The sequence below is a fragment of the Amphiprion ocellaris genome, chromosome 18 (assembly GCF_022539595.1).
Source record: "Amphiprion ocellaris isolate individual 3 ecotype Okinawa chromosome 18, ASM2253959v1, whole genome shotgun sequence".
NCBI classification, from domain to species: domain Eukaryota; kingdom Metazoa; phylum Chordata; class Actinopteri; family Pomacentridae; genus Amphiprion; species Amphiprion ocellaris.
This window is the reverse complement of record NC_072783.1, coordinates 21,245,326-21,259,727: the sequence shown is the minus strand read 5'-3', so window position 1 is coordinate 21,259,727 and position 14,402 is coordinate 21,245,326. Positions and strand designations below refer to the sequence as shown.

The 14,402-nt window shown below is 40.6% G+C and overlaps 3 protein-coding genes and 1 long non-coding RNA gene across 7 annotated transcripts; 1 reads left to right on the top strand and 3 right to left on the bottom strand.

Annotated features, from left to right (window-relative positions):
* Positions 1-7: 7 nt before the first annotated feature.
* On the bottom strand, positions 8-2,008 carry ndufaf8 (NADH:ubiquinone oxidoreductase complex assembly factor 8). The gene is made up of 3 exons (XM_023285010.3): positions 1,730-2,008; positions 335-445; positions 8-255 (listed from the first exon to the last, which is right to left on the bottom strand). The coding sequence occupies exons 1-3, from the start codon at positions 1,808-1,810 to the stop codon at positions 235-237; spliced, it is 213 nt and encodes a 70-aa protein (XP_023140778.1). The 5' UTR covers positions 1,811-2,008; the 3' UTR covers positions 8-234.
* A 171-nt stretch (positions 2,009-2,179) lies between these two features.
* On the top strand, positions 2,180-11,373 carry tepsin (TEPSIN adaptor related protein complex 4 accessory protein). 4 transcript variants are annotated; one of them, XM_055004602.1, is made up of 13 exons: positions 2,180-2,278; positions 2,720-2,792; positions 4,305-4,396; positions 4,505-4,598; positions 4,691-4,758; positions 4,858-4,939; positions 6,626-6,697; positions 6,786-6,974; positions 7,157-7,340; positions 8,004-8,117; positions 8,239-8,317; positions 8,399-8,533; positions 8,650-11,373. In XM_055004602.1, exons 1-13 carry the CDS (start codon positions 2,240-2,242, stop codon positions 9,301-9,303), a joined length of 1,875 nt encoding a protein of 624 aa, XP_054860577.1. In that variant the 5' UTR covers positions 2,180-2,239; the 3' UTR covers positions 9,304-11,373. The 4 variants fall into 4 exon arrangements, with proteins under 4 accessions (XP_054860577.1, XP_035810864.2, XP_054860576.1 ...); XM_035954971.2 differs by having other exon boundaries at positions 2,181-2,278; positions 7,154-7,340; XM_055004601.1 differs by having other exon boundaries at positions 2,181-2,278; positions 6,783-6,974.
* Positions 5,134-7,389, bottom strand: LOC129347399 (uncharacterized). Its single transcript, XR_008599488.1, has 2 exons — positions 7,093-7,389; positions 5,134-6,993 (listed from the first exon to the last, which is right to left on the bottom strand). It is a non-coding gene; the product is annotated as an uncharacterized LOC129347399 (long non-coding RNA).
* A 48-nt stretch (positions 11,374-11,421) lies between the features above and the next one.
* Positions 11,422-14,370, bottom strand: si:dkey-21c1.1 (protein FAM104A-like). Its single transcript, XM_023284998.3, has 3 exons — positions 14,229-14,370; positions 13,721-13,826; positions 11,422-12,739 (listed from the first exon to the last, which is right to left on the bottom strand). Exons 1-3 carry the CDS (start codon positions 14,243-14,245, stop codon positions 12,482-12,484), a joined length of 381 nt encoding a protein of 126 aa, XP_023140766.1. The 5' UTR covers positions 14,246-14,370; the 3' UTR covers positions 11,422-12,481.
* Positions 14,371-14,402: the final 32 nt, after the last annotated feature.

Below are 14,402 nucleotides of genomic sequence, written 5' to 3'. Positions count from 1 at the left end.
AACAATATAAACAGACAGAAACATTTTATTCTCTATATTACATAATTGTTTCAGTGTTGCATATTACAGAATGTGGCAGCGCTTCATGGTTTATCTCTACTGCGACAACATGCAGTCAAGACAGGAAATATTTCCAGCCAATGAGGTTGGAAAGTGAGGTCTGCTCCACAGGCATAAACTGTTCAAGCTGGTCCACTGAATTTGCTGCTCCTACAAAGTCTGGGCAGCTCCTATTCACTTGGCTCTCTTCTTGGCCTGTAATTCAAATAGTAAGGGAATCAATCACCACTGTGTCCAGTAAAAACACTACCAGGAATACTGCTTTGTGACTTACTGCATTTGTAAAGCAGGTCTTCAGTGCTTCAAACTCTTTGACACACAGATCCTTCTTCAGCTCCTGTTTGCCTGTTGTGGTCGCTGCTACACACTTTCCGTACACCGCTGCCTGAATCACACACGTTTGGCATTAACAAAAGACATACCAGATATACCACTGTCTTTTTTCACTTTCCCCTTTCTGTGGAAAATTCAATTAAATTTTATTTATATAGCAACGAATTCAGATTGTCTCAAGACGCTTGCAAATACATATAAATACGCTCCACAACTCCAACATTTGTTGTCCAAGAAATAGTTTCTAGATGTTCAACAACATAATCTTATCTTCCAAAATGTCAGCCAACTTCACCAAAATGGCCTAAATTATGATTTTGTGGTTTATGACCCTTTTCAAACTTGCCCATTATTATTTCTAATACAGTCCGTGCTTGGTTGTTTCATGACATCCATTTTATTGTAGATAGATGCCATGTGTAGTAAATACGTGCCCACCTATGATAGAATTGAATAAAAATACTGGATTTGTATTTTCATTCAGTATACTTGATGTGTAAGGATTCAATATTTTTTAGCTACTGTTACATTTTACAGCCAATTCTGCATAAGTTAATTTATAAATGTGCAACTTTAGGTATAATGCAATACTTTCAATCTGTAGTCACTGCTCTGTGGTCTTCAGTAGTTACATATCAAATATAATACCCAATCACTGAAGGTTAAATGTTGAAAAAATGCACTTTTCAGTATGTAAAACCCAAATAAACAAAGTTTTGTATTCTTTGATCCCTAATAATTGGCATCACCCCTTAAAAATCCATAACAAGAAACACCAATTAAGGATTTTAGGCATGTAGCATATTTGTCTGTCAATGTAATATTTCATTATTCTAATGCTGATCTATTGTTCATTCATCTAAATAGTCTTATTTATTTTACAATTTATGGTTTGTTTCATTATTTGAAGCTGCTTTTTACTGTGTAACTCCACAGTATATTGAGTAATGACAGCAAAATTCAACCTATTTGCCCAAAACTAAACCCTTGTCTAAATATATTGTAAAAGTCCATTTTTAAAAAAGCAAAAAACAAGTATATTCATAGTTACACAACTGGATCCAAAAGTCTAAATATACCCATTTATGTCTCTCTATTTGCATTATAAGGCATATAATTTGGCACCTCCTCTGTATACTGTATAAACCTCACAGCAGTACAATGATTTGAAAGCTATATAGTGGGTTTTTACCTGTGGAGCAACACTGCTACAGACAGCGGATAGGAACCTAAATGGACTGACTTTTAACCTAAATAGAGTCGTTTTTGAGTTCAGGACGTCCACAGCTCATTTCACCCTGCAGTACCCCACCAACCCTCCCGTGTCACAGCTTACCTCGTCCGCACACTGCGCTAAAAGTTCGGGGAAAATTCTCAATCTCTCCCGGGTGCGACTCCATACATTAGACCCAGACATGGTGCTGCTCGGACACTAACACAAGTCCTTTGGTTTTTAAGGGCAACAGTAAAGAAGAATAGATAAGTCCAAAGCCAGCGCTGCTTCAGTTTTGCTAAACACATGTAAATAAAAAATTACATATCAACCAGCAGATGTGGTAAACACATAAACTACGGACAGCGCCATATTGTTGACCCTGTCGTCAATTAAACGTCCGGGACAATATGTCCAAATAGGATTCGTTCATCCCTCTGTCAATGAAAGGGGTCGTTGCTGCTATCCAGAAGTTGATTCGCTGTTTTCCGACCTCAAGGGGAACCAGAGCACCAATAGTCTTGAGGCTTGCTGCCTGATGCTCTGTGATTGGCTTGCTGTCAGGTCGAGCCCCGCCCTCCACTCGTAGCCCCGAGAGGAAGATGAGTAACCCGCAGCTAGGACTGCTAAATCATGGCAACGTTCATGGAACGGTTAGCTTTTCTGCAGAAAGTAAGTCATGTTTACAGTCCTTACTTCCTGACAAAACTATTAGCAGTTACAAGAAGCATGTGGAGTACGAGGTAGCTCTGACATGTACGTTTGAATCAGTTAAGCTATGCGAGACCATAGCTTGCTGTTAGCCTGCTAGCTAACAGCATGATCAAACATAATTAGTGATTGCTTGTTGTGTTTTACTGGACATGTCGGGTTGTTTCATTTAGAGGTTGAAATCAGCAGACAGTCACTGGACACTGGTGTAACCCTCAGTTTGTGGTAAACTGAACTGGCACACCCTGGTGTCATGCCAAGTTTGTAGTCGTGTCAGAGTCTGTTTCACTGTTAATCAAGCTGATAAATGGCTTGTGTTCAGTGCAGGTGTTATGTGGAACAAGATTTGGTGCTAACTTTGCCATCTAGACTTTTGTTCATCATCTGATCTACCTATTTAAGGTGCCAACCCTGATGAAGGCTACAGCAGATGATGAAAACCCCTGTCCTGGCTACCTGTTCCAAGAGATTGGAAGTATCCTTTGGCAGCTTTCTGTTGTGGTTTAGTAAGCAATCTCACAGCGGCTGGTCTCTGTAACCTCTGAAGGCTGTACAAGTAATATCACCATGGGGAGCAGAGCCTTCAGCCGCTCTGCTCCCCAGCTTTGGAACTCACGACCCCCAGACCCTCCCAATTTTCAAATCCAAAATCAAAACTCACCTGTTCAGGACTGCATACCCCCTCACACACTAACCTCACTGTGCCACACCTCTTTGTTGTTCTTTGTTTTATTCTTGTTATTGATATTTTTATTGTATAGTTTTTAATTACTGTTGATTTTTATGCCTCTGTGAAGCTCCTTGTAAGGTGCTTTAAATAAAATGTGTTATTATTGTTATTGTCATATCAATAATAATAATATTAATGATAACCTTGTTTATATGGCACCATTATAAATCCAAACTTGAAGGTGTTGCACAAAGTAAAAATACAAATATAGGGCTAAAACCAAGCAGGCAAAACACCAAATATATAGAAGAACAAAACCAACCATAATGCAAATGAAAAAGAAACAAGTAGACTGACATAGTAGATAGCAGGACTGCAACAAAAACTTATTTCCATTGTCGATTAATCTGTTGCTTATTGTCTCGATTATTCAAATAGTTAGTATGGTCTATGAAGTGTTAGAAAAAGACGTACCAGTACGTACGTGTCAACCAGTGCTTCCCAGAGCCCAATAGGGTGAATGTCTTTTGTTGTCCCCAGATATTCATTTTACTGTCATAAAGTAGTAAAGTAGCCAGAAAATACTGAATTTACAGAAACTGAAATCAGGGAATTTAGACTTCAAAGACAATGATGTTGCTGCTCTGAGATCCTCTGGGAGGCAGTTTCTTAACACAAGGGCACAAACAGCAAAGGCCTGATCACCTCTGTTTACAAAACGAGGTTCAGGAATAGTAAGAAGGTTCCTGCCAAAGGATCTCAAACAGCGATCAGACTCAAGATGGGTTTAAAGACCACACATGCCGTGTACGGAATTAAAACAAATGATAATATTTTGTAATCAACTCTAAAACTAACTCACAACCAATGTAAGGAACTGGAGTGATGCGGTCACTTCTAGTGGAATGAGTTAAAAGCCGAGCAGTAACATTTTCGATTAACTGAAGCCCATGAATTTTCCCTTACTGGTACCAAAGGGTTAGGAAAGTGCAGTGCAGTAATAAAGAAATATATTGTGTGCAAATTTTCATGTAAAAACTTATTGAACTTTCAAGTGGAGGATCGCACTTCAAGTCGAATCTTATTCTCAAAATACCCTAAACTAATCCAAGCGTCCACAATAAAATCACTTTGTAGTTGGTTTTTTTTGCTTTAAATACAAAAGCAAACAAAATCCAAAAATAAAAACAAGAAAAAATAAGCAATATATGTATTAATGTCTTAAAAATGTTTATCACATTATAATGTCTTCACTGCTATATCAAATGGGGGTTTTATCTAATTGAAGTATTTTACGCTTAACCATCATCACTGTAGAAATCTCTCATGAGTCTTCAGGTTGTGGTCAGTGTTTGTTAGAATACCTGCTGGAGAGGCTACAAGTGGAGTCCTGTCATGTCAAACTTAAGGTGAGAGCAGTTCTCAGTGTCCACAACGTGTAGAGTTGCTTTAATTTTTTTCCTTTCACTCCTGGCTGTGAATAACTTAATGTTGTGTTGTTGCTTCTGCCGTGTCAGGTGCTGAAGATCTTTGTCCATCTCTGTGGTCATGGCTCAAATTATTTCCTCACAGAACTCAGACGGAACTCCACCTTCATCCAGCAAGCATCAGGTAAGACATCAGGCACTTGTGCTTTTAGCGTCATTTCCCGCTCATCACTCTGTGGCCGCTTGGTTACATGAATATTCACGTTGTTTGTGTAGTTTACAGTGGGCCTCCTGATCCCATCCACGGCACAGCGCTGTACCAGAAAGTTAGGAATACAGCACAGGTAAAACATAGGCTGTAAATTGTCATCCTCTCAATAATATAAAGTTGATTACACATCTGCGCTAGGTAGAATAATATATTGTTTTGTACTCATTTACAGGAAGTAGCCCGGTTACTTTTCACAGATGCAATTTCCACTAGAAGTGGCATCTCTCCGCTCAGCCTTGCTCCCCCAACAATGGGTGAGTAAAGGAAATAACTTAATGATGATGACCATACATATTACTCATTGATAAATAACATTGTCATGTAGGATTGTTTAGCAATTTATTGAACCCAAGCCAGCGTCAAATAGTTTAAAATGATTAGAATTCCTCACAAAATCTGTTTAGGCTCATTGTTTTTTTTTTTTTTGTTCTCACTGACTTTATTTTGATATCTGCTATGATTGAAATTGGACATACAGTAGCTGTACTGGGAATCACATTACATGTAGTAGCTCACGCTTTCCATGTGGCATAATGCAAAGGATCTGAGGACTGAAGCTGCACCAATAATACTTGATTCCACCTCAAAAACAAGAAAAGCCCTCAGATAGTGCAGTGCTTATATACAGTATTTCCGACAGATGAAATCTTTAAAAAATTTGTGGTCTGCAGTGGTGGATTTGTAGCAGGATCGCAATCATGTGATCATCAGCAGGCAGCTGATGTAGCGTTCACTTGTTGTCATAGTTACAGTGACGGCGTGCCACTATCTCGCAATGATGCAGAAATCTTGAACAAATCCATGGATCCAGACTATAAGCCGCATCACTGCCAAAATCTAATCAGTTGGTCCTTGTGTCATTTCTGAACAGAAAATTAGATATAAGGCTTGATAAATTTGTGTATATTAATAATTCCAAACCAAATCCAACTTTTTTGGCCCCCTGTTCCTGTGTATTCTCTATGTGAAAACACTGTTCATCAAATGTATTTCCACGCCTGATTCTTAATCAGGGGCAGAGGTCTGGAACAACTGGTGATAACAAAATAAAAATCAACTTACTTCTAACTTTATAACAAGTTATAACAAGGCTAGTTCAAGACAGTCCAGATACATACATTCTGTTTACCTGCAGTCAGTCTGACCTCCTGAACTCTGATTATAACACAAACATCACACCACTTGTTGTTCAACCAGCATGAATCCGAGGCAGATGCAGCTCACACAGTTGTAGTCCTTATTTATTTCTGACTCAAATATATTCTTACATTGACACAAATTGCAGAAATTGAAAACGAGACACTCATTCTCTGGTGTGACATTAAAGTGTGACCTTTGCAGTCAACATTAAGAAAATAAATCACAATTAAAATCACATTTATCTTGCTGTAAAAATCTCGATCGATAGAAAGCGTATTTCAAAATAGTGAACAGAATTTTATTTTTTTTTTTTACTAAATCTGTTTAACGCAAAAAGATTGTGAATTTTTAAATATGGCATGTAAATGAATCTGATTTTGTTGAATATCAAGATTTTAAGCTTAGATTTGGTTGAGTTTTTTTTTTCATGCCACAGGTAAGTAGTTCAAGAACCAGCAGAAATGTGAAAATCCAATGATTCTTTCGGTTTTTACAGGTTATGGCTCTGATAAATGCTGTAACTTTGATGGTTTTTTTTCTTTTAAAAATAGCATGCCTTTCAAAATGCATTTCAAAACAGGAATCGGTACACTTTGTAACGTATTGTAGAGCAGGTCCAGTTCGGTGTGGACCTTGAAAAGCACCGCTATACATCACCTGGCCAACTGATAGACCTGACTTCAGTTACCATGTAATGAACTAATATGAGAAGAGCTTTTAGTCTTTTCAGTCAGGTACATCAGATTCTCAGTCGTCGTATTTCGCTGAGTACAATAGATCCTCTGTGTCTTTCTGCTCAGGTATGGGATCGGCATCTTCCCACAGGTCAGGAATGCAGGGATTTGGATACAGTCCAGGGAAACAGGCGACAGGTGAGCGACGCACACTTCACCGTACGCACAAATCAAAATGTTCTGTGTGTAAATTTTGTTTCTCTGCAATCTCTGTACCTTCCAGTAGGCAGCGACTCAATACTGGATAAGATCCAGAAAGCTGCTGAGGTAGTGGCCAGTGCTGTCCTCCCCCCGACTGAGCACCAGGGCATCCGTCTCCATGACAACCATTACCGGGCCGTGGTGGCGCCTTCTGCACCCATAGAGGTGGCCGTGCCAGCGTGTGCCTACAACCTGCCTGCTTGTGGACCAAAAGGTCAGAGTTTCTTCAGATTCTGCATAAAAACATTTGCTGTGTGTCATAAAGGTCACAAAAAAAGTAGGCAAAATGACATATGTTGATCATTCTTGAAGTGAAAAGAGGTAAATACAACCTGTGTTCATAAAACTTCCTTTAAATGGCGTCTCAGACTACCATGTGTGTGTTCCCCACAGCAGTGACCAAGCGGTGTCCAGGGCAGGTAGGAGGCGGCTGGGAGGAGACGGACAGCGGCAACAGCTCCTCTCACAACTCCTCTCAGGACATCGCTGCCAACAGCAGGGCGTCTGTGGGCAGCAAGTCAGCTGGAACAGGGAGCCAATCAGGGGCCAGCAGAGAGAGCAGTGGGGACCTATCAGAACGGTCAGTGGCAAAGCCGGCCTGTAGATTCAGCAGTTTTCAGCCGAATGTGATGGCACGTGAGAGCTGCTAGATTCAGCTCTGAAAGTCCTGTTTGTCGTTTATATGTTTCACATTTTCCTCCTGTCGCCTTTTTACTCACTGGGGCTCATTTTACACTGCAATATAAAGTCCTGTATGTTTCCAGCACAACCATGACAGGAAGTAGAGAAAATTCCAACATGTCTTTTGTGCAGTATGTTGGAGTTATACTGTCATAAATCATGAAAAATGAAGAAACAAAACTTGGATTTCTCTGATTATGCTGAGTTATGTGACTATTTGCGTTCTGTCTGTCTGTCTGTTAGCAGCATTACTCAAAAACGGATTAACAGATTTGGATGAAATTTTCAGGGAAGGTCAGAAATAACACAAGGACAAAGTGATTAGATTTTGGCAGTGATGTGGCTTATAGTCTGGATCCATGGATTTGTTAAAAAATTTCTGTATCATTGCGAGATAGCGGCACGGCGTCACTGTAACTATGGCAACTTAAACTTTTCTAATTTTACAGCAGCGATGTCACTTTTCTTGGTTCTATGGTTAATAGATTTTAAGCCATATAAGTGTAAGATTGTCACTTTCTCGGCCTTCATTGTAATTCTCCTCTCATATGATGGTGTGCAGGGTGGAAGCCCTGCAGTTGGGGGACTGTGGTCAGGAGACGGCCCTCATCAACAGACTGACTGAAGGCTCCAGAGTTTTCCTGTCCAGAGAGGAGAGCCAAGTCTTCATCAAAGAGTCAGTGGATCTGTAGTCACACTGAGAATACAGCAACATGGGCTGATTCTTCTTTTAGAAAGTGGTTTGTTTAGAATTTTTGGAGATTTGCGGCTGATTTCTGTCTTCCTTCACTTGCCAGATGCTTCATTCTTAACTGTGAGGTCGTGGTTGAGCTACTCTCAAGCAAGCTTCAAGATCCTTCATATACCGTTAAGATGGTAACAGTGATTCACCGATTGATCTGAATTTTCTTTTTGGAATTGTACATTTTCTCTGACGGTGTTTCTGCATTTCTGCAGCGGGCTCTGTGTGCGGTCGCATGCCTCATGACTTCTGACCTCCTGTCTTTGGAACAAATGTTTGGAGCTACACAGCGTAGACTTCGCCAGCTGAGTGACGGGCCTCCAGGACCCGTGGCAAACAAAGCCACCAAGGTAAGAGGCAGAAGCAGGAAGCTACACACTGTGCAGACTGATAAGACAAAACTGGAAAATACTTGAAGTGACGGTGCATTTTTTTTTTTTTTTTTGTGCTTATCTCCTCTTACCAGATCTTGCGACAATTTGAGGCTCTGATGGGCGGACCTCCACCTTCTAGCAGGCAGGATGCAGTGAACAGTAACCATCAACCAACGATTAATCACACATCTACATACTCTGACGGTTTAGTACCAAAACACTCGGCTGAAAACCTGCAACTTTATCAGCCTGACAGCTCACCTGCAGATGTCACCTCGCTGCCAAATCGTCCATGTTCCCCCTCTAGTCTGGACCAGAGCTGCTCCACAGGGGAGCTGATGGAAGACGGTAATGAGGAGCGAGAATTAGTGGAAAATCAGGTGCAGCCAGTCAGGACTGCTGAGGTTAAACCGATTACAGAAGATCCACAGGTTATCAGAGACAAAAGCCCCCCTCCGTCATGCGAGGCCCAGAGCGATGTGGCCCATCGGAGCAGACTGTCCCTGTTCAGAGGCATGGAGCTGGTGACCAAAGGGAGGCCGCTGCTCGAAAGGGAAACCTCCCAAACAGAGTCGGACAAAACAGAAGGCAACTTAAGGGAAAACCAAACTGTGCAGGACTCTGACTGTTCAGTGAACTCATCTACGACTTGCATAGAAACCACCGAGGACGCTCCCTCGATTTGCAATTCCGTCGCATCTACTAGCAGTCAGGCAGTTTCAGCTTTCTCATTTCTCAACTTTTGACCGCTGACCAACCTTTTAGAGCCGCAACTTTAAACCAATGATGTCATCGTGTGTATCCTTTGAGAAATCTGTTTAACTTTAAACCAAGATCCGACCTGTTAGGTTGTAACTATATATAGAAAGCAGATTAACATTCTGTTTGGTTTTTCTCTTATCTGTGTGCCTCCTCAGAAGCCGGTTTTTAGCAGCCAAATGGGTCATGAGAGGGAGATTTAGAACTCATTTAAACTGCACCAGAGCAGTCCACTGTCAGTATGAGAAGCCCTGAAACTGTTATTTAAGGGACTCTGTTGATAGTTGGCTGAGGTTTCATTTCGTGACAGTATTTAACACGTATGGTTGTCTTGAACTAGAGGTTATTATTCTGCCTTACAAAGTCAGAGAACAGTAACTACAAGAGCAGTGAGATAAATGGCTTAAAGGCTTTTATCCAAAACTGTAGCCATTATGGTGTAAAACCTCAATTTTAAACTTTCTAAAAACCAATTAATTATCATCTTTTATTTAAAGAATTCAAGTATAATATGGTGGCTATGAGAAAAATAGTAAAAAAACAAACAAAAAAACAGCATTTTACTGTAGTCCGAGGCGGCTAGTTTATGTCATGCAACTGTTGCATTATTTATAAACCTGTTTACTAAAATGTTGGAGCCTGTAGTGTATTGTAATTCAGTGCACTTACTAAAGTACTGTACTCAAGAACACATTTGAGGTGATTGTTCTTGACCGGAGTCTTTTCATGACTACATTTATCCGACATCTCATTACCTTGCAGTAACTGAACATGTGCAGAGATTATAAAATGATCTTGTTTTTTTTTAAAGTAAGCTACCCAACAGGTTTTACAAGTACAGCTGAAGTGAAATTATTAGTTGATTGATCAACTAGTCACTGTAGAATTTTTACAAATGAAATAATCAGTCGATTAATGGAGAAAATAATTAGTACATTAATAAACAATGAAAATAATCATTAGTTGCAATAATGTAAAAAATTGTTCAAAATGAGTTCCACTGTAAAATTCATGCATAAGTAAAGATAATTTGATTATATAATAAGTTTTTTACTGCTTCAAGCACTTTTTCTTTTAACATTCTAGGTACATTTTGCAATAATACTTTTAAATGTTTACCTAATTTTCAGTGCAGAACTTTGACTTTTGACAGTATTTTTACTGAGATAGAGAACGTGAGTTCCTGGTTGGAGCATCAAAATAGAAGAAACAGAAAAAAGTTTGCTTGAGCTGAGGCCTTTTCTCCAGCTAGTAGTAACTAGCAGTTGTAGGATTGTTCAAATGTTTATTTATTCTCTTTACTCACAAAAATGACACACTTCTGTGGCATATTCATGTCTATAGCGTTAAGTAAAACGTCAGATTCATGTATGATCTCATGATCAAATGTGTAGATGCTGCGTTTTGGCTTTGTAAGGCAGCACTGAAGGTCGCTTTATCTCAGGATTTCTTTTAAGTAACAACTTAAACCTCTGCAGCACGTCCTGAACCTCTGAGGGAGAGACCCTCAATTTGTAATTTTGCACTACAGTTGCTTTTCTTATGAAGTCAAACCTAAAATGAGAGTTGTCTTCCATTATTTTTGGTACTAAGCTATTATGTCAGTGTAAATGTTATGAGTCTTACTTTACAAATTATTTATTAAGTCTAACCTGTATTGATTGAAGTGTACCCATGAGAGTTATAGAGTGCATGAATAAAAACTGATGGGGGGGACGAATGCAGGAATTAATTATTGACATACTCTGTGTGCATAATTAATATATGGAACTGTGTGTGATAAAACATCTGCAGTAGGCATACTGCAAATATCTGCAACTTAGTAAGTGGTTTCTCAAGTCATCAAAGGATATTGCCTTCGCTGTTTCTTTGGTTACGTACTGCACTGCAGTGTTGACTACTGAACAAAACACAAACTACACACCCAAATGGTAATCCACCCTGCTGGTACTATAATGAACACCACTGATGTATTTTGTTTCAGTGAACACAAGGCATGCTGTTCAACATGCTGAAAAACAATAAAACCCGCTGTATTTTTGTAACAGCACCAACTACTACAGAGGTCTTGATGTTCTGTATTTAGATGTGACATGTCGCAGGCATCACGTTTAGCAACACTTTATTTCAATGTCAAATGATTCGGAAAGTTACATAACAAATGAATCCCTTTCACATCTCGTTTTATTTGCAACACAGTGTACTGGTCGTATTAAACCATCCATAAACAAGTATGGCTGACAGGCTTATGACACACAGATACACAATGTGTAAAATGTTACAGAAGTAAACATCCGGTTTTAAAACATTTTGGACACCCTTTCTGAGGGCTTGTTTTTGTCAGGACTGTACTGAGCCTATGACTGCCTGAGCTGCAGACTCCAGCGCCTGCTCACGTCTCTATAATTAACCCGGGTCTAATCTAAGGTTGGATTTTGGTGGCGAGGCTCATGGAGAAACTGCTCCATTACTGTGAACCCACTGAACTACCACAACTAGACTTTTTAGATTCATTTCGACAGTGAAAATAACTGCAAATAGCAGTGTTTGCTAACTTTATGACTTTGGCTAGAGAAAGCAAATAAGGCCTAAAATATTCTTTAACTGGATTGTTCTAATAAGTGAGTCCGTTGGCCTCCGGCAACTTACTTTTGGAACGCGATCACTACAACTTCCTCCTCACGGATACAAACATGCGACTGACTTCTCCAGTCGAGAGTAAACAGAAGGAATTATTGAGTAAAGTGCTTAGCTTTATTTAGTTTTGCAAGCACTTTGGATCATCATCATCACACTTTTCTTGTGATTAGCACCAATGAAAATGTCCACACATCAACGCACGCATGTAAAGAGAGTGATACCTCTTTATAAAGTGCACAGGGTGCGTGCACACACACACGCACAAACACACACACACATCAATACTGCACAAAAAACCACAGTGGCTGGGCCATGGAAAGGCGGATGTGCTTATGGTCTTAACAAATGGTACATGTTAGGTGGGGATGAGCCGTTGTGCCCAAAATCTGTAAACCTCCCCACGTCATCCCCTCACCCCTGACCCGAGTGTGTCGCTTGAGGCTTTCAGGAGGAGCCATCGTGCCGGAAGCACCGGCACTGATGGGTGAGGGACTAAAAGGTCAGGAGAGGGGTCAGAGGTCACGGTCATGTCGAGCCTGGACGCCCTCTGGTCTGCAGACTGCTGAAGTGCGCCTCCCTCAGGACTCTGTTGATGTAGTCGTAAGAGACACTTCTCCCGTCACCATGGAAACCATGCTGCAAGGAGCTGGCAGAGTCTTCAGGCTTTGGGCTGAGGGTGTGCTGGGTGATGCAGTTGTTCTGGCTGTGTATGCATGGCCTGGCCGTGGCCACTATTGCTCTCTCTGGACTACTGATCCCATTACTGCTGTCGCTGCTGGAAGACTGCAAATACAGAACAGAGATCAGGTCTGAAGAGCAGCTTCATGGATGGATGCAGAAGCTGTAAATAAAATATTCTGAGCTTTTACTGACAGTGGTGCATTGCATATGCATTGCAGAGTCACATGTATTTATATGCATGATGCAGAGTTGCTTGCTCTATCTGGAAATGGCAATGGCCTTTACATTATGAGCCCAAAGACACAGAATATCAGAGTGAATCAAGTTCATTTATACAGTACATTTTAAACAACCCAAGCTAACTTAAGTGTTGAACATGTTATTAGTCAGGCAGCGACAAAAATAGCTACAAAGAAGCAAGACAGGAGAATTACTTAAAAGCCAGTAAAAACATGTGCATCTTGAACATTTACTTAAAGACGTCAATGGATGCAGGAACATATGATTGAAACAGGAGGGCTGTTCCAAAGCTCTGGAGCCGGTAATGCAATTCAGAATCTCCTCTTAACCACCATGATTGATCACAGAACAGTTAAAAGCAGCTGTTCTGAGGGTCTAAGAGGCCTGGAGTTAGAGTAGGGCCAGAGAAATTCTGAAATGCACCCAGATGTCAACTCATGCAGGGCTTTATAAAATAATAAAATAGCCTTATAATTAATTCTGTATTGAACAGATAGGCAGTTCAGGTATGCTAGTACACGTCTGATGTCTTGAGAAAATAATGCAGTCAGTCTTTATGTCATTCATGCAGAGAATGGATCTCAATTCAGCAATGCTCTTCATTTGAAAGTAGCATCCTTTTACCACAGAGTTATTCTGTTTGTCAAATTTCAGAGCTGACTCAAAGATGAGCCCAAGATTCCTGGCATGAACATGTAGGTTTGCCGTCACAGGCTCTAAATGGCTGCTGGTGGAATACATAACGAGAGCAGAAAGACTTCAGACGTTTCACCACACAGCCTGCAAAAAAAAAACTGGGCAAACCAGTGTCCGTGTGGTGGTCAAACATCAACTCAGTCTCACCTCTGAGTCCAAATCGGACACTAGCAGGCTGGGATCCCCTCCTGACCTCTTGGCCTGTGGTCTCAGCTGTTGGTCTTCCTCGCTGTCACAACTATGGTGTCGTTTCCTGTGCAAATCAGAGATATCAAAAATGGAAGAAACCGAGAGGGTGTGTGACATAAATGATGCAGGGCGGGGGCGGGGAGAGAGACTGGGCGGAGAGAGGCTGAGTATCAGAAGGAGAACATGAAGAGGAACCAAAAATAGCAACACACACACACTCGGGCAGTTACATGATCAGGCATGTGGCACTCCCATTAGGAGGACACACTGATTAACATATCTTCACTGGGGTCTTTATCCTGCACTGTTAGATTCCATTATATAGGCGTTTGTCTTGGATTTTAATTACTGCAGTATGTTATTTATCCACTATGTTGCATTATAGTGACATAACTGATCATCGTCATTTTATATGTAATAATCACCCTTTATTAGTAAGATTGTGAAAATGGCTTTGCCCCGTTACCTGTTGTCAGTCAGCATATCTGCAGTCTTGACGAATGTCTTTTTGGCAAAGAGAAAGGTTGACACTCCTTGTCAGCTGGGCTGAGATGTCTTATATTAAAGCTTTGGCAGTGTTACGGCTCCACGACCGTTTCGCAGAAGCTCAGTAATTCAAGCTGTCCCTCATTTCACCGGG

Bases quoted from the DNA above. Each gene is read 5' to 3' on its own strand.
- ndufaf8 (XM_023285010.3), bottom strand. From the start codon at position 1,810: ATGTCTGGGTCTAATGTATGGAGTCGCACCCGGGAGAGATTGAGAATT. The intron at 446-1,729 runs GTAAGCTGTGAC...TGTGTGATTCAG, and splicing joins TAGCGCAGTGTGCGGACGAG to GCAGCGGTGTACGGAAAGTG. The intron at 256-334 runs GTAAGTCACAAA...TTTGAATTACAG, and splicing joins AGACCTGCTTTACAAATGCA to GCCAAGAAGAGAGCCAAGTG.
- tepsin (XM_023285011.3), top strand. From the start codon at position 2,240: ATGGCAACGTTCATGGAACGGTTAGCTTTTCTGCAGAAA. The intron at 2,279-2,719 runs GTAAGTCATGTT...TACCTATTTAAG, and splicing joins GGTTAGCTTTTCTGCAGAAA to GTGCCAACCCTGATGAAGGC. The intron at 6,975-7,153 runs GTCAGAGTTTCT...TGTTCCCCACAG, and splicing joins GCCTGCTTGTGGACCAAAAG to CAGTGACCAAGCGGTGTCCA.
- si:dkey-21c1.1 (XM_023284998.3), bottom strand. The intron at 12,740-13,720 runs GTGAGACTGAGT...CTGTATTTGCAG, and splicing joins TGTCCGATTTGGACTCAGAG to TCTTCCAGCAGCGACAGCAG.